Genomic DNA, 22,736 nt, shown 5'->3' on the forward strand with positions numbered 1-22,736 from the left:
GTTCTCACGCTAATATGCGAGATCCGAAGAACCGACTCCACTGCGCGGTCGCATTCCGCCCTGACTTCCCCTCCGCCAGCGGCCTGGTGCTTTGAGATGAACAGAAGATGTCGGTTTCGGGGCTGAAGGCCGAGCTGAAGTTTCTGGAGTCGATTTTTGACCCAAATCACGAGCGGTTTCGAATAATAGACTGGAAACCCGACGAACTAAGCTGCCAATTCAACGTAACAAGAGAGAAGCTGCTGATCATCCACTGCAACATCACGGTGAGTTTGAGGCCAGGCTAGCGACCTGACTATCATCTGAAACCGAATCACTCCTCCGAACCAACCGTGTTTACAAACGCAACTGCGAGTTTAATGTTCGCTTTTGTTTCTTTTTTTATTTTTTACATTTGACGATATGTAATTAAAATATTCAACGCGTTGTAAGAAGAAGATAATACCGTGAAATAGTTGACTTCACTTTTAAAATGCAGAGAATGCTACCAAAACGTTTGGTAGTAACGACGCTGCGGTAGCTTTTTTTTGCTAGCATATTAACTGAAAGTAACGCTAGCTTGCCTGTTAGCCAAAATAACTGCGTTACCACCTCAAACACAACACGTTCCAACTTTATTTTAATATAAATTGATTTAGTTTGATTAATAAACGAGTTGATTTTGTTATAGAAGCCTCTCACCTTGTAAGAAGAATTAAGAAAACATTTTTAACGAATACGTCGTAACCAGACGCAACGTCCAGAAGCGGTTTAATGGAATGTTGTTTTCTACCTTTCCAGTAAATAGACTGATCCCATTAGCCAACGTTTTGGCACGGCTATGTTACTTCAACACCTTAACATTTTACGGAAACGATTAGATGCCAGACACGTTTAATGAATTATTTTCTGGTTGTATTTATTTGAGGACACAAAGAACGTGTCTCCTAGCACGTCACCAGTTATCATATCCCATTTTCCCCTCTATATTATTATGGTTTTTAGTCACTTTCAAACTAAAAGCGCTTAAAATCCCTTAAGTGTAGATGACAGGTGTAAGAACTGGATGCCCCCGTTGTCACAGCAGTTGTTTTTGTATGCTTCAGGTAGCACAGATGAAGAAGCTCTCCGACATCCTGACCACATCCTTGTTTCTCTGCACAAATACGCACACGCAGTTCAGCTTTCACTGGGTTTTTGGGGGGAACACAGTCTTGTTTTGAGATCACAGGTAGTTGATGCATCTCAATTTTATGTTTCTGGTGCACAGTGGGCTCGTTAAATAGCGAGGCTATTGAAAGGAAAAGGTGGAGCTTTTGTTTGTGTTAGACCAGGTTTAGCTGGGAGCTCCGAGAGGTAAATGTTTTCACAATTGCATAACTATTACAGTTTCTTACTATATTTGTTAACAATTGGATGTGTTGGGGACACACACACACACACACACACATATATATATATATATATATATATATATATATATATATATATATATATATATATATATATATTACATTAAATTGTTGTTTTTTTAATTAGGACAATTGGATGCATAAAACTATATTTGGCAAATTTGTTTGTGTAGCACATTTTGTGTACCAGCTTTATAACTTTATTTAATTTTGACATTGACTTAGAATGTAAAAATTAAAACCTAATCAATTTAGCCGTACAAAAATAAATACAGAATAAGAAAAAGCCCACATGGATTTTTGACATAACATTCATTAACACAATTTAGGGTCTCAAGTCCATTCAAAACATTCGTTTTATTGAGGAATGTTTATAGATGAGGAAATACTTCTTAATGACTAACAAAACATCTTAATGACACTTTGAAATGTTTCCTAATGCTCTAAGATTTAGCATCACTAAATTTATTAGTGTTCACGTACAGAGTTTGAGTCTGTATTTAAAATTACCTGATATAAATAAAGACAACTTTATTTATAAGCACTTTTACAACATTAAAACTGACCAAAAGGACTGAACAAATCATATAAAAGCATTAGAATAAAACACATAAACGCTATTACACATTAGCCATTCTGGGTGTTTTTGGTTGGTACTGATAGTGGGTTTTGTTTTAGTTTAAATTAGCTGATTTCAATCTTTTTCTGATTAAGTTGTTTGTTGCTTCCTAACAGTGAGATCGCTGCCCAAGCAGTTCTCAGCGGTGTTGATTCTGCACAGAGAGATATTACGATAATAGCTTTACTCTGCATTGTGTAAACCTAATGTTGTTCAAGGCTGTTTGTGTTGAAATCCTCTGATTTTTCTCAATCATTTGAGATTCTCAGGCTGTAAAACCGTCAGTGATCTGATCTTTCTTCAGATCGGTTCCAGTTATGCAGTCAGAAGTGCTTTGGCACCATTCTGGCCACATTATTTTAACTCTGAGCCAGAAAAATACAACCAATCTGCCTTTTAAGTCGAACTACTGACATGATTTGATCCCAGACAAGCAGCAAAATGTTTAAGATGTTTCCTTTCTTCTGCTTTATGTAGTAAATGTACGGGATGGTAACAAAACATAAATGTAACTGTAATATTATGTGTAATAACTGTGTGAGTTTTGATAACACTGTCATCATATTTACAGCCTGACAAATCTGCAAGAATACTTAATGCATGGGGGTTTGCAAAAAAGGGGCTGACTCACTGAAGGCTGTTATTATTTCTCTAATTACAGGAAATTAAATTGTCACCAAAAATATGAAGACAAACCCCCAAATTATTAAAAGTTTGCTGCCATTTTCACTGAATTTAATCGTTTTTGTTACAGGAGGCATGTTTTGACCTATTTCAGTCTCATGTTTTCCTTTTCCGTTGATCATCGACAGCGCTTTAAACCACAGACATGTAGAACAAACGTGTGCGAAATTGTGAAAACTGTGGGCTGAATTCATGTTTGATGTGAGACTAAGTAGATGATGGTAAGTTGTACTCAAGACTGAAAACTAACTTTAAAATCAAGCTCTGAACTTGCAGATTTTGCAGACGTCTTTTGTGTTCAAATCTAAATTTATTATGCCCTAAGCTTAGCCAAGTGCAGCATTAATTATCTTCATCTGTAATTTGATCATTTAACAGGCCTTGTCTGAAATATAAGCTGTAAAACTTTAACAGGCTGAAGTATTCAATTTAAGGTGATTTAGTCATTGTACTGCAACAGGGGTGTCCAAAGTGTGGGCTGTGGGCCATTTGTGGGCCTTTAAATTATTTTTTTAAAGTCCTGACTGCAAGTTAAGAATGGCAACAAAACATTTATGAATTGTCAGTTTTTCTTTTTATAAAAAATATTTGAGCCAATCAGAAAAAAAATTAATTGCAATATACAGTTATAGTTATACATATACAAATACACTTAACAATACTGATGAAATGATGCATAAGAAATAAATAAAAAAAAATTACAGTGCACCAGTTTGAGCGCTTTTTTTCCTGTTTTATCAACTAAAGGAAAAAGAAAATTAAATTAAAATAAAGCTAGAGAACAAACCCATCCCAGCTCCTCAATGTCAACCCCCCAAAACCCCAAGATATTTATACCCATGTTCATAATCAATGCAGAAAATCTCAATTACAGGCATAGTCAGCTGGGCAAAACCTCCATTTGAAAAATAGGAAAAACATTCTTTGTTTTTACTTTTAACAAGACAACAATCTGATGCCCTTTTTATGTTGTGGATCTATAATGATATTCAGATTGATATCATTATGATATTCTAAAAAAGTTATTATTGAAAATGTAAAAGAAAAAGTTTAAATTTTGTGAATTTTGTGACCAGCCAGTAGTTTTGATTTGCTAGTTTTAGTACAAATTTGGTCACCACTGTGTTACAATGTGAATTCACGCAGTTTAATTTCATCAGCTCTTTGAAACATTTGAGTTTTCAGTTCTCCTCAAACCATGTCATCTTTTTAAGAACGCGTCGGTGGGTCAGTTTCCTGACACAAAGCATTCAGGCTGACTCAAGATGAAACGCTGTTGAACAAATAAAACCTCAAAGACCTCAAAGACACCAGAATGATGTTGTTGTTTCTCCACATCATTCTGGTGTTTTGTTCAAAAATAACAGAACTTTTAAGCTTTATTAAAATATATATTTCAGATCAGAGTCTATTTTTAACTCTTGTAGCTCTCAGTTTTTATCTCTATATTTAATCTGGATTAGACGTATAAATCGACATTGTTCGTAACTGATGTAGCGTTGTTTCAGTGACGTCTTCACATTCAGCCTGAAGCTTTTTCTCGCCCAGCGTAAACAGAAGTTTGCTGAAACTACAGATCTAATTGCAGCTTCGGAGCCTCTTGTCATTCATGCTGGAGGTGTTGTTTCTCTACATCACACTGAGGCCGAATCATCGCGTTCAGTGGGCGGCTATGTGGGCTGGAGCATTTGGTTTGAAATAAACCTTGACTAGTTTTATGTAAATGTCACCATCTTTACTTCAAACCACAATTTTTGTCTCTGAAAAGCACACAATAAAATTTAAACTGGACACTTAACCCTTAAAGAAAATCCAATAACAAAACAAAAAAGAACAGTTTATACACTATTTTATATCTGTATGATATCCACGTTCAAAGTTAATAATTGTGATTTAAGACTATAACGAAACAGTCTGAAAAATCCCCTGGCATTGGCATAAATAACCCAATAATAGCCTACCATAATGTCCTGCTATGCTGTGCAGAGACTCAACTGGGCAACAACTAGTTCTAAACCATTACTGGGTTTTCATTTGTAGTCAAAAGTCTAATTTTCTCATTCTAAAGTGTGAAAAAGAACAAAAAGACCCCTGAAGTTATAATTCTGACAAAATTAAGAGAGAAGACATGATATGCTTTGTTTCCGTTGATTATGACTCTGATTTGGGCAAAGAAATGGGACAGATTATGGAACGTGATTTATTAAAACTTAGAGAAATCATGCTTGTAGGTTTTGTTTTTCAGTGATTATTAGTTACATTTTTAAGAATGCAACTAATTATTTTAGTAATCTGCTGCTATCTTCTTTTTCTATCTGATGCTTTCTGCCCTTTCTTTAGGTTTATTTTGTTATTTTACTGTTGTGTCTATTAATTGACTTTATTTGGTATGCTGTTTTTGAGTGTCAAGAAAGGCGCCTAAAAGTAAAATACATTCTTATTATTATTAGTAATTTATTAACCTATCCATTATTATGATGTCTAATTTGATTTAAAAATGACACAAACTGCATATTTAGGCTTTTTATACAATCTTAGAAATGCATTAAACTGTATGATAAAACTTTCCAGTTTGGTGTTTTGGTCTCCACTAGCCCTTTTTTAGAAGGACACTTTGTTTACAGAGACTTCATAATTCATTTTATTTGTTGTTTAGTTTATTTATTTTGTATATTTAAAATGTATTCCAGAACTTCCAGTGCTAAATGTTCATTAGAATTTAAAATTTATTGATGAGAATGTGCTTTTGCATTGTGGTCCCAGTTCCATTATGTTGCTTTAAAATGATCTTAAAACCACAACATTAAAATAATAACTTCAGGGACAATTTATCGTCCAGCAATGTTTAGTGTAACAGAGCAAGAATAAACTCTTAAGATTCCCAATAGCAGATGATTTTTTCATACCTGAAAACTCAGGAACGAAATGGCCAAAATTGTAAAATTCGCATCAATGAATTTACAACAGCCACTAAATTTGTCCCTTATTGCCTCTCTTACAGGAATCATACCCCTTAACGCCCCCGATATGGTTTGTTGACTCTGATGATCCCAGCCTGGCTGAAGTATTGGAGCGCCTGGAGGATGTTAGGAAAGGCAGCACGTTGGTACGTCGCCTCCTATCGAAGGCAAAATTAATCTCACATTTTCATCTGCAGTTTGGTGTTTTTTCTGTGTTAAGATACTAAGATCACCGCTTAGAGGGGTGGTATTATGTAAAATTAACTTTTTTGAGCTTTATATCATGTTATAATGGTATTCCCTCATCAAAAACATACCTGGAGTGATGCCTTGATTCTTTCATGCACGTTTGAGAAATCCTTTGATCTCCATGGCAACCAATTAGCTGTGCAAAATGCCTGGATGGACCTAGCCCTGCCTTCGAGGTGCAGCTTCTCCTCAGAGCTGCAGTTTCTAAGCGTCAGAGTTTCCACATTAGAGAGGAACTCCTCCCCCCTGACTCCCCACTCAGCTCCTTCAGACTAGCCAGCAGCAATTGGCAAACACCTGGTTGAACTGCGCACCTGCTGAGATCATTACAAGAGCTACTTCTCAGTGAAATGCTGGTGAAAACATTGTTAAAGGGTTAGTAGAGGAGCAATGTAATGACTTCCTGAAGGTGGAGTTTCAGAAACAACATTTCTCACAGAAACCATCTCGCTGCCTCATTTGATAAGTATTCTCCTGGACAAACTAAACTCTGGTTTGGTTCCCCTCTCTCCTCCTCTTGGAGCTTCAGTGAGGAGGAGAAGGTGACGACAACGCTCGTCCCGTTTTCTAAATGTTCCCTTTTGTTTTGGGGAGGAAAAAAAAGATTTTTCTTCCTTTAGATGTGAGGAAATACTTTTTCTGTAGCTGCTTTGGCGAAGTGGAGCCCCACAGTAGATAATTGGGCCTGTCTTCTTAAAGAGACAGGCCCAATTATCATTTATTAAATTACAAAGTAAATTTTCTTTTAAGTCATATTTGATATACATCATTTTTATAACAACTGAAGTTAACATAATTACTTTATTTTGCCATAAAATGACACTGTGGGCCACAATACTGCCCCTTTAATAGCATCTTGAAATGTTTTTATTAACAAATGTTCCTATGTATCATCCCATTTTAAACACTGGTTATTTATAAAGTCCCTTAAGACAACCTTTGTTGTGAATTGGTGCTGTAGAAATAAAATTTCAATTATTTTCCTTGTATTAACACCCTGTTATCTTTTTGTACTTTCCAGCTTCTTCAGCAACTGAAGCGGCTTATTTGTGATCTCTGTCGGCTTTACAATCTGCCACAACATCCAGATGTGGAAATGCTGGACCAGCCTCTACCTGCTTGCCCGATTACACAAGAGCGCAAGGTGGGCTCAGAAAACGAGAGCCGTGTTTGTCAAAATCAGAAATTCAGTTCGTTAACGCGCATTATTTTACTCTACAACAGCATGGGCCAACAGATGAGGTGACATCTGAAGAGGAAGAGGAGGAGGAAATGGGAGAGGTTCCTAGAAACACTTCTGATCAAATTTGCATTGTGAGACGCTGTCTTACCTAGTTAATTTAATTTTCTAACTTTGTTTCAATGCATTAATCCCTCGCAGCAGGACATAGATCTGGACCAAGACCTGGACCATTACGACATGAAAGAAGAGGAACCCCCAGAGGGCAAAAAGTCAGAAGACGACGGGATAGAGAAAGAAAACCTGGCCATCTTGGAAAAAATACGTAAAAATCAGAGACAAGATCACTTGAATGTAAGTTCCTCGTCTGTTATTGTTACTTTATCATAAATAAACCAGTAACTGGCTAAATGTTGTTCTCTGTTACATTTACCTGAATAACTTTTGGAAAACAAAATGTACGCTGTACTTGAGTAATTTTATTATGAATTATCGCTACTCTTATTTGAGCAAAATTTCTGGATTCTCTACTTAATGTGGAGAATAATTAAGTTTTAACCAAAACTTTACCAGACAAACAACTGCAATTCCTGTTACAGTTTTAAAATGAAAGAATTTTCTCTTTCGCCTGATTTTGTAGGGCTGGACAATATGGCTGAAAAAATGATCATGATACAAGCGTTACATACCAGTCAATAGCAATAATTATTGATGAGGTTTTTTTTATTATTATTATTTTAAAATATAAGAATTACTACCTGTACTATACTATACTTTACTATATAGGTGTGGGATTTTCCAATTTTACCCACAGTTTTCACTCCACACGGTTGTTTATTTTTCAGCAGTTATGAAGCACAGTGCCAAAAAACGTTAAACTGCTGCTGTGGCAGTTACTCAGCAGGTTGTTGCTAGGCAACCACAGAATGAGTGAGTTGCTAGGTAACCAAATAGTGAGTGAGCTGGTTAATGCCACCAACCCTGTTTATCTGAAACAGAGTTCTGTGAAAATACAGAATATTTTATAAAAGGTATTATCTATTGATATTGATCATATGTCTATCTCAATAGATGTTATTGATTTATTGTCCAGCCCCATTTGTAATTGTGTAATTTATATGAATTCTTTTAATTTTGGTCTCTAAAAGCTTTATACTTTGATCAGTCTGATGATGTAATTTTTAAGTATTAAATGAAGTTACCCTGTACTTAAGTCGCCTTGTTACCACTGTTTTACTCTACCTTGAGTAATTTCTTGTACTTAAGTAAAAACATGTTGAAGTGGTTCTACTCTTATTTGAGTATAGTTTCTGAGTACTCTTCTCACCTCCAATAATAACTCTCATTGTACTCAGACATGGTAATCTCCTTTCTGGAGTTAATATCTAAGAACTGCATACCTGTCTGTGTTGAAACCCTTTAATTAGCTACTTAATTAAATTGCAGGGTGCCGTTTCTGGTTCAGTTCAAGCCTCGGATCGCTTAATGAAGGAACTCAGGGAGATCTACAGGTCGCAGAGTTACAAGACCGGTAAACACGCCCATCATTCACTCACTGTAACTTTTATTCTAACGCTTTGAAGAAGGTGCATTAACTTTTTTCCTGCTAATTTCTCAGGTATTTATTCAGTCGAACTAGTCAATGACAGCCTTTATGAATGGCATGTCAAGTTAAGGAAGTAAGTTCTACCTTTGGCTTGTTTTTTGAAGCTGATCTGCCTCTGATACGCTTCTCTAATCTGCTGGATCTGACTTGTGTTTCTGTTCAGGGTAGATCCAGATAGTCCATTGCATAGCGACTTGCAGGTTTTAAAAGAAAAGGAAGGAGTGGACTTCATTCTGCTCAATTTCTCTTATAAAGTGAGTTGGGAGGAAACATTTGTATTTTCTTAGTGGGAGAAGGGTGGAAATTATTTCTCAAAACTGACCTTTTTCTCTGCTGCCTGACAGGATAATTTTCCTTTTGACCCTCCTTTTGTACGGGTTGTCTCTCCTGTGCTTTCTGGAGGGTACGTTTACTGTTGTAGTTATGCTGTTCATATCTTTACAAAGTATTTATTAATTAAAACATGAATGATGTTTGTTTTCAGCTATGTTCTAGGAGGAGGAGCGTTGTGCATGGAACTTCTCACAAAACAGGTATGTTCACAAGTCTCTTACAGTGTTTATAAGTTTCATCTCTGGTGGTTGGAGAGCTGTATTCATTTAGTTATGTGTGTGTGTTTTCAGGGCTGGAGCAGTGCCTATTCAATAGAATCTGTTATTATGCAGATAAATGCAACTCTGGTTAAAGGCAAAGCCAGAGTGCAGTTTGGAGCCAATAAGGTACGGTGTCATCATGAGTCAGTGCCCTAAAAACAAAGCTTTGGACTTTCAAGTTGTTCATTTTTAAACAGTCAACATCCAAAATGTGTGGATTTAATTCAGTTTATTTATATTACATATATTCACATTAAACCTAGTTATCAAACAATGTCTAGTTGTCTCTTAAAGAAAGCCAGAGCCCAACAGAACGCCAGACCAGATGTAGCTTCTATGGAGAGGAAATTGAAAAGCTAAGAGTTCAAATAACAGCAAATAATGCAGGTTGGAGAGTAGTAGAAGAAATTAGCGGAGCGAGGAAATGTGGTTGGTTTGTTCTCCAGCAGCAGCCAAACATTCAAAACCTCATTCAAACATAGCCTGGGCTTTGTAAAAACAAATATCTTACCCACATTGTTAAAGAAAAAAAAAAAAAAAAGCTTACACAGGATCGGTTTTAGAAAGGTTTCCATCCACATGAACCCACCGAAATCTGCCACTGAGGGTTGTTTTAAACATGCCAAACCCATAGGGGGCAGTGTAGCTGAAACCTACGTCAGCCAATCAGATTGCTCCAGAACACCAACTTCCAGTTAGGAGTCAAACATGGCGACAGAAGGGTCACAGGTGTGGACAGAGAGATTAGTTGAACTATTTTAAACAGCATATTAAAATATGAAATTAATAAATCGCAACACAACGTCTGTTGGGAATCATGTTGAAGCAGTTATGGAGTTTTCTAAAATCTTAATTTTTGTTTGGAGTTTTTATTAGAGATGGACAATATGGCTGGAAAACATATCACAACATAAGTGTTTCATATTGGTTCATATTGATAATTATTGATTAGTTTTTTTTTTGTTTTGTTTTTTTAATATCTGAAATGCTGCCAAGCTGGTGGTGTGACCTTTCTGGTTTTATCCTCAGTTTTTCTCCACTACGTTTTCTTTTTAAGCAACTGAAACTGCTGCTGCGCAAATTACTGAGCTGGTTGTTGCTAGGTAACCAAAGAGTGAGTGAGTTGCTAGGTAACCAAAGAGTGAGTGAGTTGCTAGGTAACTAAAGAGTGAATGAGTTGCTAGGTAACCAAAGAGTGAGTGAGTTGCTAGGTAACCAAAGAGTGACTGAGTTGATTCCACCAACTTGGCTTACCTCACCATGAAAGGTTGAGCAGCTGAAATCTTTCCTCTAAATCCTACATCCCCCAGAATGCCGTGCGGTTCTGGATCGGATCTCTGTGAAATTATTGAATATTTGATCAGATGTATTATCTATTGATACTGATCACGTCTCTACCGCAAAATATATTGTTACTGATTTATTGTCCTGCTGTAGTTTTTTTTTTTATCATTAATCGTTTTGATGACTTAATTAAAAAAAGAGTTTTCATATGGATGAAAAGCCAAAACGCATGCAAATATATTAGTTTTCCCAGATGTCTGGTTATGTTTGCTGTGGCTGCTCCTCGTCTATGGATTTCTCTCCTGGACTATTTGAGAGCCCTGCAATTACTGTCCGATTTTAAAACCGGCTTGAAAACTTTTCCTTTTAGACAAGCCTACTCCACTTTTAAATGACTGTCTTTTTTCAATTGTTGATTTTATTTGTTTTTAGCTGCACCGTGTAGCACTTTGAGATTTTTATTAATGAAAAGTGTGTTATAAATTAAATTGATTATTATTATGTTTGGACTAAGCCTAAAACAAGGTGGTTTGATTTTCCTCCTAATTCACGATGATGCATTAATTGTAGTTTGTCTACCACAGAAAAATAACAGTTTGCAGTCATGTGGCAAAAGCAGGATGAATATTTAGGATTTTTAATTTTTGTCATTTGTGTTTTAGAACCAGTACAATCTTGCCAGAGCACAACAGTCGTACAAATCCCTGGTGCAGATTCATGAAAAGAACGGTATGTTTAAAATAATTACAGTCTTGATTAGTTTTTATAAACATCCACCACCAATCTAGTCTTTTCGTTGTTGTTGTTCCAGGCTGGTACACGCCACCTAAAGAGGACGGATAAGGAGCTGCCGCCACTATGCACTGGGAACACGTCATCTTTGGGTCATCTTGTTTTATTCAGAATATTTTCCCTCTCTGACTTACTGGGAATATATCATCTTTCTCACAGAAACCATCTCGCTGCCTCATTTGATAAGTATTCTCCTGGAAAAACTAAACTCTGGTTTGGCTCTCCTCTCTCCTCCCCTCGGAGCTTCAGCGAGGAGGAGAAGGTGACGACAACGCTCGTCCCGTTTTCTAAATGTTCCCTTTTGTTTTGGGGAGGAAAAAAAAGATTTTTCTTCCTTTAGATGTGAGGAAATACTTTTTCTTTAGCTGCTTTGACGATGTGGAGCCCCACAGTCAGTTTCCCTCTTGTCTAAATGACGTTTTTCCTTTTTTTAAAAAAAGATCAAAACCGAAGCTCTTGAAGTGGCACCTCATTGCACCAGTTTTTAAATTAACTGTGATTTGATTTAATTCTTTTGTTTTTCTTTTCTTTTGGAAATTAACAGGTACATAAAATGCATATATTGTTTTTAGACATTGTTTGAAAACTTTTTTTTTGTTATTTGAACATCCTAGACAATAAAAGATGTTGGGAGCGTATCTTACAACCGAGAAGAACTGCCCCTCTTTTCAAAATGTATGAAGTGTAGAATAAAAAAAGCTTCAGTGTTTCTGAACGAAGATCAGCCGAATAGGAAGATTACATGTGATGAGAAGATATTTTACGTTTTGCCTTGTTTCTGTTCTCGCCCCTCCAAGAGCTGCTGGACGTTTCATTTTTCCAGCTCAGAATTGGCAGCATGTTGTTTTCATTTGCATATTTTTCTTTGAGCTGGAATTGGCTCTGTGAAGAAAACTGAAGGTTTTTGTTGTTTTGTTTTGGGGGTTTTCCCCAACAAAGTGTGGCTATTAAATGAGTCCACTCTTAATTCAGTTTAAAGTCAACCAAAACATTTTAATCTCTTTCTTTTCACTCTTCTGCAGTTAGAAGAGTAAAAAGAAACAGAAAGTCCCTCCCTAAATAACCAAATAAGCTATATTAGATCAAACAAACCATTTTATTCACATGTCCTGGTGGCTTTTGACTTATTTGTTGTTGGTAAAAGCAGAAAGTGGGCATTAAATGCTTAAATCTGACATTTAATCACAGAATCCTTGAATTATCCTCTACTTAAACTTATTTTAGCTCTTATTGCTGTTTGAGCCTGTTGACTTTTATACAGTCTACCAGACTGTGCCCAGATTAAACCATAAAAACTCAAACTGAACTTACTTCAAATGCACTAAACGTCTTCAGAAATGAAAAACAAATTGAACCATTTATTGCCAGTTTCTTCTGATCCTTTTATCGCTTTCTCTATTAAAACATCTTGGTTTCCTGTTTAATAGCCACACCTTGTCAGTTAGTTTCAGCTTTTCTGTTTCCTTTTTGTCTCCAGAATGTTACATAAATGTGTTTTTATGTTACAGTTAGAGAGGGGTTGGTAATCTGACGTAAATCTAGAAATCCTGATGAAATTCAAACATTTTGCCCTCCTGTAACACACTGAACTCAATCTGATGGTTCTTTTGCAGTTTATTTGCCAACACTGTCTGCAAAAGTAAGTCTTAAAGGCAACTCAGGTAATCAGCGACTCTTACGCGAACGTTCGTGCATATTTGTGTTGAGTTATCTGGTTTTCTGGCTGAACAAAAAAGAAACTAAATATTTTAGAAAATTTTTCGTCTTTAATTCAGTTGAAGATGCTGATGGAAGGAGTGTGGGGGTTTCTGTAGCATGACGTACCTCTTCTTCGATATCCACTGTAATATTTGCTTTGTCTACTCCCAGTTTTGGTGTGCAATCAAATGTTTCCAGGTCGTTTGCATCGCTGGTCTTGGAGAACCGCTATAGGAACACGCGAGGTTCATATTTTCAGGTCAGAGAGACAAAAAAAATAAAAAATCTCGCTCTATATTCTGTTGTTGCATTTGTTTGGGGGAGAGTTTCTCACCAGGATATTCACGCCGTGGATCTTTTTGGCATTTTTACCAACAACTTTAGCTGCAAAATCTTCATTCGTCTGGGAGAATGCCTCCTAAAAAAAGCTGAAACGCTGATCACAGGAGATGTTAAAGGAGGCTGACGGACAGGAAGTGATCACGTCTCCACGCTTCCCGACCTGGACTGTGTCGGAAACATCCATTTTCTCTCGATTATCGTTGAATTTTGAATTCGTTTGAATCACCAACAGAGACGATTGAATCTTGCTTTTGGCTCGCCCCACTTTCTGTTCATTTTTCAGTTTCCATTTGAAGATATTTTGACCATGTACAGCAATTTGTAAACTTGCATCAAGTTTATGAATAAAGAATTTTAAAATATTTGATGTTTTCTGTTTTTAAAATTTGAGTCTTGATGAACTAGATCTGCATTTAATAAACAAAATATATGCATATATCCAGATAAATAAGCATCAATGCATTTTCAGATTTTAAGTAATTTTTTAAGCCTGGATGAAAAAAGTTAAGTTTAGTTCGATTCTGTCTGCATTTGTTTGATCATTTAAAATGTAGCAAAATGAGGCGTAAATACTTTTTTCCACAGAACTATAACTGTTTTAAATGCACAAGACAAAACTAATTAGCAAAAATTATGAGCCTCAGATATTAGTCAAAAATTTTAAAAGCTGCCTTAGATTATATATTTCAACATTTCTGACAACCTTATTACTCATCTCAAGGTTAAAATGTATAAAAGTAAATAGACGTGAAATAATATCAAAAGTAAAAAACTATAAGTTGAGATTTTTTAAACTATATGTTTAAATGATTTTTCACATTTTTCATGAAATACATTGTCCTAAAAGTCATTGTATGGATTTTTCCCCCGCCCCCAAAATCACCACTTTTTTAATTAATTATTTTTGCCAAAAAATTATTTAGGCAAAAAAAAAAAATCCCTTTTAGTAAAAAAATTAGTTTTCGATTGAATTTTTATTATTTAAAACTAATTTAAATCTGTCATTAAGGTTCGGAGGCAAATCTCTGTAGGACTGTAGAAGCTGGATTTTTAAAACAAGAGTGCATAAAAATACAAAAAGAATAATTTTTATATTCAAATGAATTTCAAATATTTTCATTATTTTTGGCCATTTTTATCCAGAACAAGAAATATAGTTAGTTTTTTTAAGAAAATTAAAATCAGCTCTAATAAGTGAAAAATAACAAAACAGGCTGCAACAAGAACAATTTAATTTCTATCAGGGAAAGACCAAATAATACAAAAGTAATACACAAAAATGTTATTCCTCATTTACGTCACTTATGGAGACACAGCCTCCTCAAACATTTATTTCATCTAAATACAGCATGTTCCTACTGAATGTGGCAAATATTTACCTCATTATATATTCAGGACTACCTATGATAGAATATATGATAATACATTTCATACAACATACAGTACAGGAACGGTGGGAAACATGGAAAATGGCTTCCAGAGGCTTTGATACTGTGACACGAAATGCAGAGTGACATCTGTCCGAGAACCAGCAGCTACTGGGAAACAATAAATTCACACCTAATCCCAGGAACTACATATGTCTGTGCAATGTTTTACATTTACTGTACAGGAGGAGAAAAAGCAGATGTGTAGTGTCCTTTACAGTAATAACTACTTTATGTGCCTCTGCTGGTGAAAAAAAGTAATAAAATCAATCATCAAGCCTGTTTTTTGTTTCATAATACTCTGTAATAAAGCCAGGTAATTAAAAAGAAGCCAGTTTGTGCTGAACCTGACTAGATTCTGTTGACTATATAAGGAAGTATTGCTTCACTGTAATTTCAACTTACTTTAACGTGAATGTCTACAGGAAATCCAGCACAAACATTTAATTAAAGCTGCAGTATTTAACTTTTATTTAAATATATATATATCATTATTTTTACATACTTGTTAAAAATCCCACCATGTCTTGACAGTATTTTTCAGATAACCTGTGAAAAATCAAACTCCTCCACCTCTTCGAACAAATCCAATTACTATCCGATGAAACGCACAAAAATGACCAATCAGGGCAAGGAAGCGGGGCTTAGCGCTGTGAATCAAGCTTGTGTACTGGCTCTTTAAAGTCCCAACGGTGGAGAAACAACTCATACAGGGAAACCGTTTATCCGCCATCTGCAGTGGCTATGCTAACTAGCGATAGGATTATTGACAGCGCTAAGACCCGCCTCCTAACTCTGATTGGTTGTTTCTAGTTAGCACTAGGAGAATACAAAGATCAACTTTTTCCACACATACTATACAGTTTCAACAAATATGTGTTGCTTTTTTTGTAATTTTTTATAAAAGTTACATACTGCAGGTTTAAATGAAAAAACAACTTTCAAATAATTATAGTTTGAGCAACATTTCACCACAGCCATGGAAGGGACTCAATGAGCATGTGCTTCAGTCTCGACCTCATGTTACCCAAAATACACAGGAAAAACAGCGGTGGATACAAAACCAAAACAAGAAAAGTAAAGACAGAGATTATTGAAAACCACATCATCACGACGGGACAAGACGACCCACAGACTTTTGAAATAATGACCATTTAGTTACACATCTTCACAGCTTTGTCAAGCGAAATACTTTATTTTACCGTAATAACCGTCTACTAAATGCTGAGGAAGTTCTCAAAAACAAAAAAAAATTACATTAGTCTGAAATTTTCTGGCTGGAAAAGTCACCAAATCTCACACCTTGTCTTTAGTCTTACGTGGAAATAATTGACTTTCAATTTAATATTCTATCTTATTTTACATTAATTCATGGAATAACACCAACAGCCACAGGATGACACACTAATGTAAGGCCTGAAGTTCACAAGCATCCACATGTAGGGGGTTAATGGAAGAATATGCCAAAGAGGGGAGGGAAACATCCATCACTCTGAGCACCTACAACAAATATTACCATAATTTACCATTTTTGTGTCTTTTTTTAACTGTAGTTTTGGTTTTCCTTCATTCTTCCCCTGTACAACATTGATCTGGAATGTTTATCCAATAAAAACACTAAACACTGAACCAAAATCAGCCTGCTCAACATTTATAACCAATCACTCCAATATGGGTAAGCTGGGGTAATAAAAGAAAACAAAAAAATAAATCCAAAAAGCTTGATGTTTTACAGGCTTAAAAACGGCTATCGCACCTTACCTGAGAATGTAGAAAACATCAAGTAATCTTAACAAAACAGGTCCCAGAACAATAAACTTGATTAAGCAGAAGAGGATAAATTAATTGGCAACACTGGTAAAGATGTGAAGAAGGCCTTAAAATAAATCCGGTTTTCAATATGTTAGAAATCCAACTTTCAACGTGATTACTGTTCAGTGTGGAAAAGAAAATAATGTTAACAAATAAATGTGTGTATTAAAGACCCACTGCTTTTATACTTTAACTGGAACCATTCGATTTGTTTACATTAGACTTAAAGAAGCCGTGTTTCCATTACAAATGTGCCCCAAACTTTGTTCATCTTTTGCTCATGTAAAAAAATCAAAATTTTGCAGCTGCTGTGTTTCCATTAAATAAGAAATGCAATTAAAATCAAAAGTGAGTCAGTTTGTTTATGTGATAAATGGTTTAAAAACATGCTGTGCCATTGTTCTCCTTCCACTTCCTGTCGTCTTCTTCATCGTTTCTGCTAGAAGTAACATGCGGTTGTTGATCACATGACTTGTCTCGTATGTTGCAAAATTTCATCCTTTCAACCTTTTATTGAAAAACATAAGTTTTTTCGAGATTGCCTTCTTTCCATTATGCATATTTATTTCCTTACTTCCAATTTGTGCAATCATATGGTCAATGAAAAAACAGCTGGTGTAGATAACTCCAAATCAACTTTTTTTAAACTTATAAACTGTCTAAAAAATGTTATTTAGGTTATCATTATATTTCTGTACTAATTTTGACATTTTCATGTAAATTAGTTTAGTAAAACCTGAAAAGTTTCTCTCAAAGGGTGCGTTCACACTGCAGCCTGAAGTGACTCAATTCCAATTTTTTGGCAATTCCGATTTTTTTGCCGGCCCGTTCACACTGCCAGTAAATGCGACCTGTATACGTTCTGCAGTGTAAACGGGCAAACGACCTGAAAGTGTCCCGCATGCGCAGTAGAGGGCGCAATAGCGTCAGCGTTCTCAGTGTTCTGTCAACCGCCATAAAAAAAAGAAGAAGTGCTCAGTGTTTGCGGGAGTGAACATGGAGGCTAACGGTGGAGCTTAGCTTACACATTTGAAGTTGTTGTCCGACCGGAGCAGCATATTGACAACTTAATCCTCATATAGTCTGTCATGGTTGTTTGTCTTCCCGCTTGCGCGTATCAGGGCGCAGAATAGGGAGATTTGTTGAGAAACAGTGACGTTCAGTTCGGATGAATGTGACCCGAACGTTAGGTAGCATTTGATTTGGATACGTGTCAGATATGGGTCACATTCGAAAAAGAATCTGACCTGTGCTGTTTACACTGCCATGAAAAGATTGGATACAGGTCGCATTACGTCAAAAAAAAATCAGAATTGGGTCACTTCAGGCTACAGTGTGAACGCACCCAAAATTGTTGAATCATTTCTGTCTACGTCGTCTTGACAGAACCTGTTTTTTTTGCCTTGTGCCCAACAACTATTGTTTGATTTTTCTCTTGTGGAATTATTCTGCTGCAATGACAGATGCATTTATAACAAGGTTTTTAACACATCTTTACCAGAAATGACAACATACTTGTCCGAATCTGTCACACACTGAACATTTCATAATATTTGACAAAAAAAAAAAACCCTCATGATTAAACTGCAGCTTCAGCTGTAGCATTGATGCTATCGCTAGCAGATGAGCCTAGCATAACGGCAAAAGGAGAAGATAGAATAATGACTTTGACTCCTAGAAAACTTAGGAAAAATTTACCCATAAAATCCTGTTTTAAGATGCAATAAACAGAATTTGGGCTGATTGTAACACCTTTGTTGCATTCAAACAGAGTCAGATATATTTTTATACTGCGAGTTAGCTTATACAGCTTACTAGCTGTATAAGCTAACTAGCCAGCTTATATAGCTAGCTAGCTAGTTGTATAATGGCTAGTAGCAAGCTAAGAAGCTATTAAACAGGGAGCCATTATATCATACAAATGCTAGCAGCTAGCTAGCTAGGAAGCTGCTAATGAATGTTTACACTTCTCCAAAACTAGTCCTCAAATTAGAGATTTTTCTAACAAGTTCTCTTGATATTTCTATGCTAGCCAATGAGTATTAGCTGAGAAACTAGCTGCTACTCCTTGTAGCAAAACAAAGTCGATTCAAAATCAAGCAGGAAATGTCAATTTACGAGTTTGAGTGCTGCAACACATGATGGGACCTGAATGAATAAAATAAACGCCTCAGGGGATTTCTTAAAGCCATATCAGACTGGAGGAAATCAACACACATGCTGAGCAGCAAAACAATAACAGCAATTTGTTGATCTAAGAGTGAACTTTCTAAAACTTTTAAATTTGCTTAAAAGTACATTTCTGACTCCTTTTTCCCTACATTTTTCTACCTAAAAATGATCCTGTCCTGCGTTAAAATGAAGGGCACCTAATTCTTAGTTGTGTTCATAATTGTTCCCTTTTTAGCTCTCCCTCTCCGCTCCTCCGGCCGGCCCGTCTGTCCTACATTGGGTCGTCGTAGTTGTAGGTGGGAGCCGCTGAGTACTGGTTCTGCTGCATGGCTCCCTGTGCAGCTCCCATGGCCGCCTGCTGGGCGGCCTGCTGGACGTGTGGGTTCTTCCAGGCCCCCGTGGCCCACTCCTCCTGGGCTTTACCCAGACTCCCACCGCTGCCACGGTAGAAGTTGTGGACCTGGAAAAAGTAGAGCATGAGAATTAATCACTGCCTAAACTAGAGCTGAAATGATTATTCAGATTAATCGTGATTAATCAATTGTTGGAAAACTCATTAAGTAACTTGGTAATCGATTAATCGTTAAGTGGAGTTTGCAGACACAAAAAAGGCAATTTGCTGGAAAAAAAACACCCTCAGAGCAGTAATTAAGCCAAAATTATACAAAATATAAATTACTATTATACTAAGTACGGCTGAAAATTGATGACTGAAAAAAACTGGTAACTAATTTAACAACTGTTAACTGGAGTATAGACTCTAAACAAGAACATTTTCTGAAAATATAACATATTCAAAGCAGTAATTAAAACATAACTGTACAAAAATATATACACGTTTTGCTTTTAAATAGGGCTAAATTGATTAATCGGATTAATCTTGATTAATCGATGATTGAAAAAATTGTTAACTGATTTAATAATTGATTATATTGTTAACTACTAGAGCATAGATTCAAAACCAGGCAATTTTCATAAAAAAATAAAAAATATATATAATTACAGCATTAATTAAGCCAAAACTACAATAAATATACCAGATTAAAAAAGAAAATCTAATCTTTTACAGAAAGAGACTCAGAAAAAAGGAATAAAAACCATACTGGTAAAAGAATAAAAGATAAATTAATCACTACTCAAACTGAAATTGAACCTCTTGTTGAAAACAAAACAAACTGTGTACAAATAATATGCAATAAACCAAATTTAAAGGACGCGACTGAAAGGCAAAGCCCAACTCCTGATTCGCCCAAAGAAAAGCGTAATGATCACCTTAGTAAGGGCGACGAACGAGAGCACAGCCACGGCAGTGAACATGATGGTGGGAATCAGCATCACCACAGCTGAGCCGATGTTGGTGCTAAAGAAGGTGATGGTGGCCAGCCAGCCGCTGAGGAGAACCACAATCAGATCCTGAGTCACACATGACAGAACTGTAAAATAATGGCATACATGACAAACAGCTCTTTCATCTAATGACTCAGTTTAACGACTCTGTTCATCACACCCAAAAGAACCTGAGAAAGATCACTTACCAAAAAAATTCAACATTTAAAGGGGACAAATTAAGTACAATTTACATTTTGCAGGTTTTTATACTTCCTTTGGATTTCTGCTGCTTCTAAAAACAGTCCAAGTCCTTATAAAACCACCTAGCTGTTTTTTGGTAATCAGTTAAGTGTCTGGAAAATGAGCTGTTTCAAAAACCTTCCAAAAGTGCTACCTAGCAACCCCAGCAGAGCCCAGCCCGTTACCTAGCAACCCTAAAAGAGCTCCAGCAGATTTGGTCATCTGCTGTTACTGTGAAATTTGGTCACATTTCACAAGTACCCATGAAATGTGACTTCATAATCGACTCATTTCCCAGACACCAAAAAACATAAATTTACTGCCAGAAAATGGCATTGTGGGTATTTTTAAGCGCTTGTGCTGTTTATAGAAGCAGTTGGAATTATAAAAACATCCAAAATTTTATATTTATTAAGAAATTAAATATTTTCAAAACTGTTTTTTTGCCTTAGATTTCAAGACCTGAAACATTTAAGTGAGACAAGAAGAAAATAAGTGGAAATAGAAGAAATCTGTACTGAAGTGACTACTTTTTCACACTGAAAGCTCTTACCAGACCCCCCAACCTGGGATGCCAACACTCTGGATGATACTTATCACCACCTGAGCCATGAAGACGAAAAAGAAAGCCATGAAGTTGAAAGAGCTGTCGGTCCTGCAGAGAGACAATGATTGACAGAATAAATGATTCAGCAGAAACTATTTAAAACGTGTGCTGAAAGAGAGGCGTGCTTACTTAAATGCCTTGTAGATGGGCCTGAACCAGCACACGTAGGAACATGGGGTGAAGAGTATGAGCCACAGGAAGGCCATGCCAAAGTTGGTAGCTCCTCCACCTCCACACATCCAGGCCAGGCAGCCAATCAGGTTAACGGCTAGCGTGGCAGAGTTCACTGTCAGCATCCCAGAGACACAGAGCAGCAAAACCCGTCAGCTGGTTCATCGTGCAGCAGGATTTAATCACTGTGGATTCCTTTACCGCCCTCCGGATCATTCTGTCTCTGCTCCGAGTTTATGTTAAATAGGTGTGGAAAAGCTTGAGCTAACTGGAACTGCTAGTTTTCGCTGGTGTGGATGTAGCTGTAAATTTACCTTAATTTAAGAGCCAAGAGTGTCTTAAAATCTCCAGACTTCAGTGAGCATTTTAAATGTTAAAGTTAATGGCCATTTAATTAGGAAAAGCACAGTTTGCCAGAATGTTTGAAGGGAATATGGCAGCAGGATTTACAAATATACTCCTCGTAAAGCTTGACCAGGAAGTCTTCTGAATACCAAAGCACACCAGAGTCAAATGTGGGCCAATTGTCTAACAGCCTTGGTGAAATTGGGTCATGCACACAAGGAGACATTGTTGTGATAAGGGGGTTGGCTCAGAATGTCTCAACAATCTCAGTACAGTATGTTTCACTTCCATTTTTCCTTGACCTTTGTCAGGTAGGACCATATTGTGAATTTTGGACAACTGAGGTCAGATTTGTCGGATTTTAGAACCTGATAAAGTCCAGACTTTATTTTATTCTAATGTGTAAAAACATAAATCATTCTTTCTCTTTTCAATCTTAAGTAACACATTTTTGGAGCTGTCCAAACATGTTGGAACTCAACTGAGGTTGCTAGGTAACGGGCAGGGCTTGGCTGGCGTTGCTAGGTAACGGGCAGTGCCTGCTGATTTGTGAAGTTATATTCAGAACGTTTTTGAAACAGCTCATTTTTTACAGCACTCGGACTGTTTTTATAAGCAGTAGAAACACAAATGGAAGTACAAAAAAAAAACATGCAAAATGTGAATTTTTCATAAAAGGTCCCCTTTAAAACCAAACAACAAATCTTTTTCCAATTGTCATTTTAATAAATTCCTCCAATTTCTTATTTTATCTTTTTAGTCAAAATAATAAAGGAACAGAAAATGTGTCACTCAGCCTATTTAATCATTTAAGTTGTTACTTTTTTTATATATCAATGTAATTTTTGGTAAACAATATGACATGGCACAAGCAAATAACCATAATACAGTTTATCTTTGTGAATGACCTGAAGGCAGGCAAACTGATGCTTTTATAAACAATGTGGAGAGCAAAATATTTACTATTCTTCCCATGCAGGTTCACTCACAGATCCAGAGGTAGTAGAGCCTCTTGCACATGGAACGCCGTTGTTCTGGGATTTCATTGAAGTCCTGGTAAAAACATGGCTTGAGGGGGATGAATCTTGGCAAGGGAGGGAAGTTGTTTTCTGGCAAACACAGGAAAAGTAAGAATGAATCACTAATGAATGAATTAATCCCATTTATTTCTTTTAATAAATGGGAAACACTTTGTGTATCTGAATGAATCAAAAGTGGTAAAGCTTACCAGCCAT

General features: G+C 36.3%; 2 protein-coding genes across 4 annotated transcripts; one reads left to right on the forward strand and one right to left on the reverse strand.

Annotated features, from left to right (window-relative positions):
* The first annotated feature begins 21 nt into the window (after positions 1-21).
* On the forward strand, positions 22-13,760 carry LOC106932647 (ubiquitin-conjugating enzyme E2 Q2-like). 3 transcript variants are annotated; one of them, XR_015763018.1, is made up of 14 exons: positions 23-266; positions 5,696-5,800; positions 6,925-7,047; positions 7,128-7,184; positions 7,285-7,437; positions 8,530-8,614; positions 8,702-8,762; positions 8,853-8,943; positions 9,034-9,092; positions 9,174-9,222; positions 9,313-9,408; positions 11,229-11,295; positions 11,378-13,315; positions 13,441-13,760. XR_015763018.1 is itself a non-coding variant. In XM_015011448.2 (13 exons), the coding sequence occupies exons 1-13, from the start codon at positions 108-110 to the stop codon at positions 11,407-11,409; spliced, it is 1,134 nt and encodes a 377-aa protein (XP_014866934.1). In that variant the 5' UTR covers positions 22-107; the 3' UTR covers positions 11,410-13,760. The 3 variants fall into 3 exon arrangements, 2 of the variants coding, with proteins under 2 accessions (XP_014866934.1, XP_014866933.1); XM_015011448.2 differs by having other exon boundaries at positions 22-266; positions 7,288-7,437; positions 11,378-13,760; XM_015011447.2 differs by having other exon boundaries at positions 11,378-13,760.
* An 853-nt stretch (positions 13,761-14,613) lies between these two features.
* Positions 14,614-22,736, reverse strand: scamp5a (secretory carrier membrane protein 5a). Its single transcript, XM_088006719.1, has 6 exons — positions 22,730-22,736; positions 22,491-22,670; positions 21,115-21,271; positions 20,932-21,033; positions 20,082-20,199; positions 14,614-19,269 (listed from the first exon to the last, which is right to left on the reverse strand). Exons 1-6 carry the CDS (start codon positions 22,734-22,736, stop codon positions 19,081-19,083), a joined length of 753 nt encoding a protein of 250 aa, XP_087862845.1. The 3' UTR covers positions 14,614-19,080.

The sequence above is a fragment of the Poecilia mexicana genome, unplaced genomic scaffold (genome assembly GCF_051168715.1).
Source record: "Poecilia mexicana isolate PSO_F unplaced genomic scaffold, ASM5116871v1 scaffold_6, whole genome shotgun sequence".
In the NCBI taxonomy this organism is placed as follows: domain Eukaryota; kingdom Metazoa; phylum Chordata; class Actinopteri; order Cyprinodontiformes; family Poeciliidae; genus Poecilia; species Poecilia mexicana.

Excerpts from the sequence above, each read along its gene's own strand:
- LOC106932647 (XM_015011447.2), top strand. The coding sequence starts at position 108 with ATGTCGGTTTCGGGGCTGAAGGCCGAGCTGAAGTTTCTGGAGTCGATT. Across the intron at positions 8,944-9,033 it reads TGCTCAATTTCTCTTATAAA|GATAATTTTCCTTTTGACCC; the intron begins GTGAGTTGGGAG and ends GCTGCCTGACAG. Across the intron at positions 9,093-9,173 it reads TCTCCTGTGCTTTCTGGAGG|CTATGTTCTAGGAGGAGGAG; the intron begins GTACGTTTACTG and ends GTTTGTTTTCAG.
- scamp5a (XM_088006719.1), bottom strand. Across the intron at positions 21,272-22,490 it reads GCTCTACTACCTCTGGATCT|TGAACTCTGCCACGCTAGCC; the intron begins GTGAGTGAACCT and ends GGATGCTGACAG. Across the intron at positions 21,034-21,114 it reads CCCATCTACAAGGCATTTAA|GACCGACAGCTCTTTCAACT; the intron begins GTAAGCACGCCT and ends GTCTCTCTGCAG.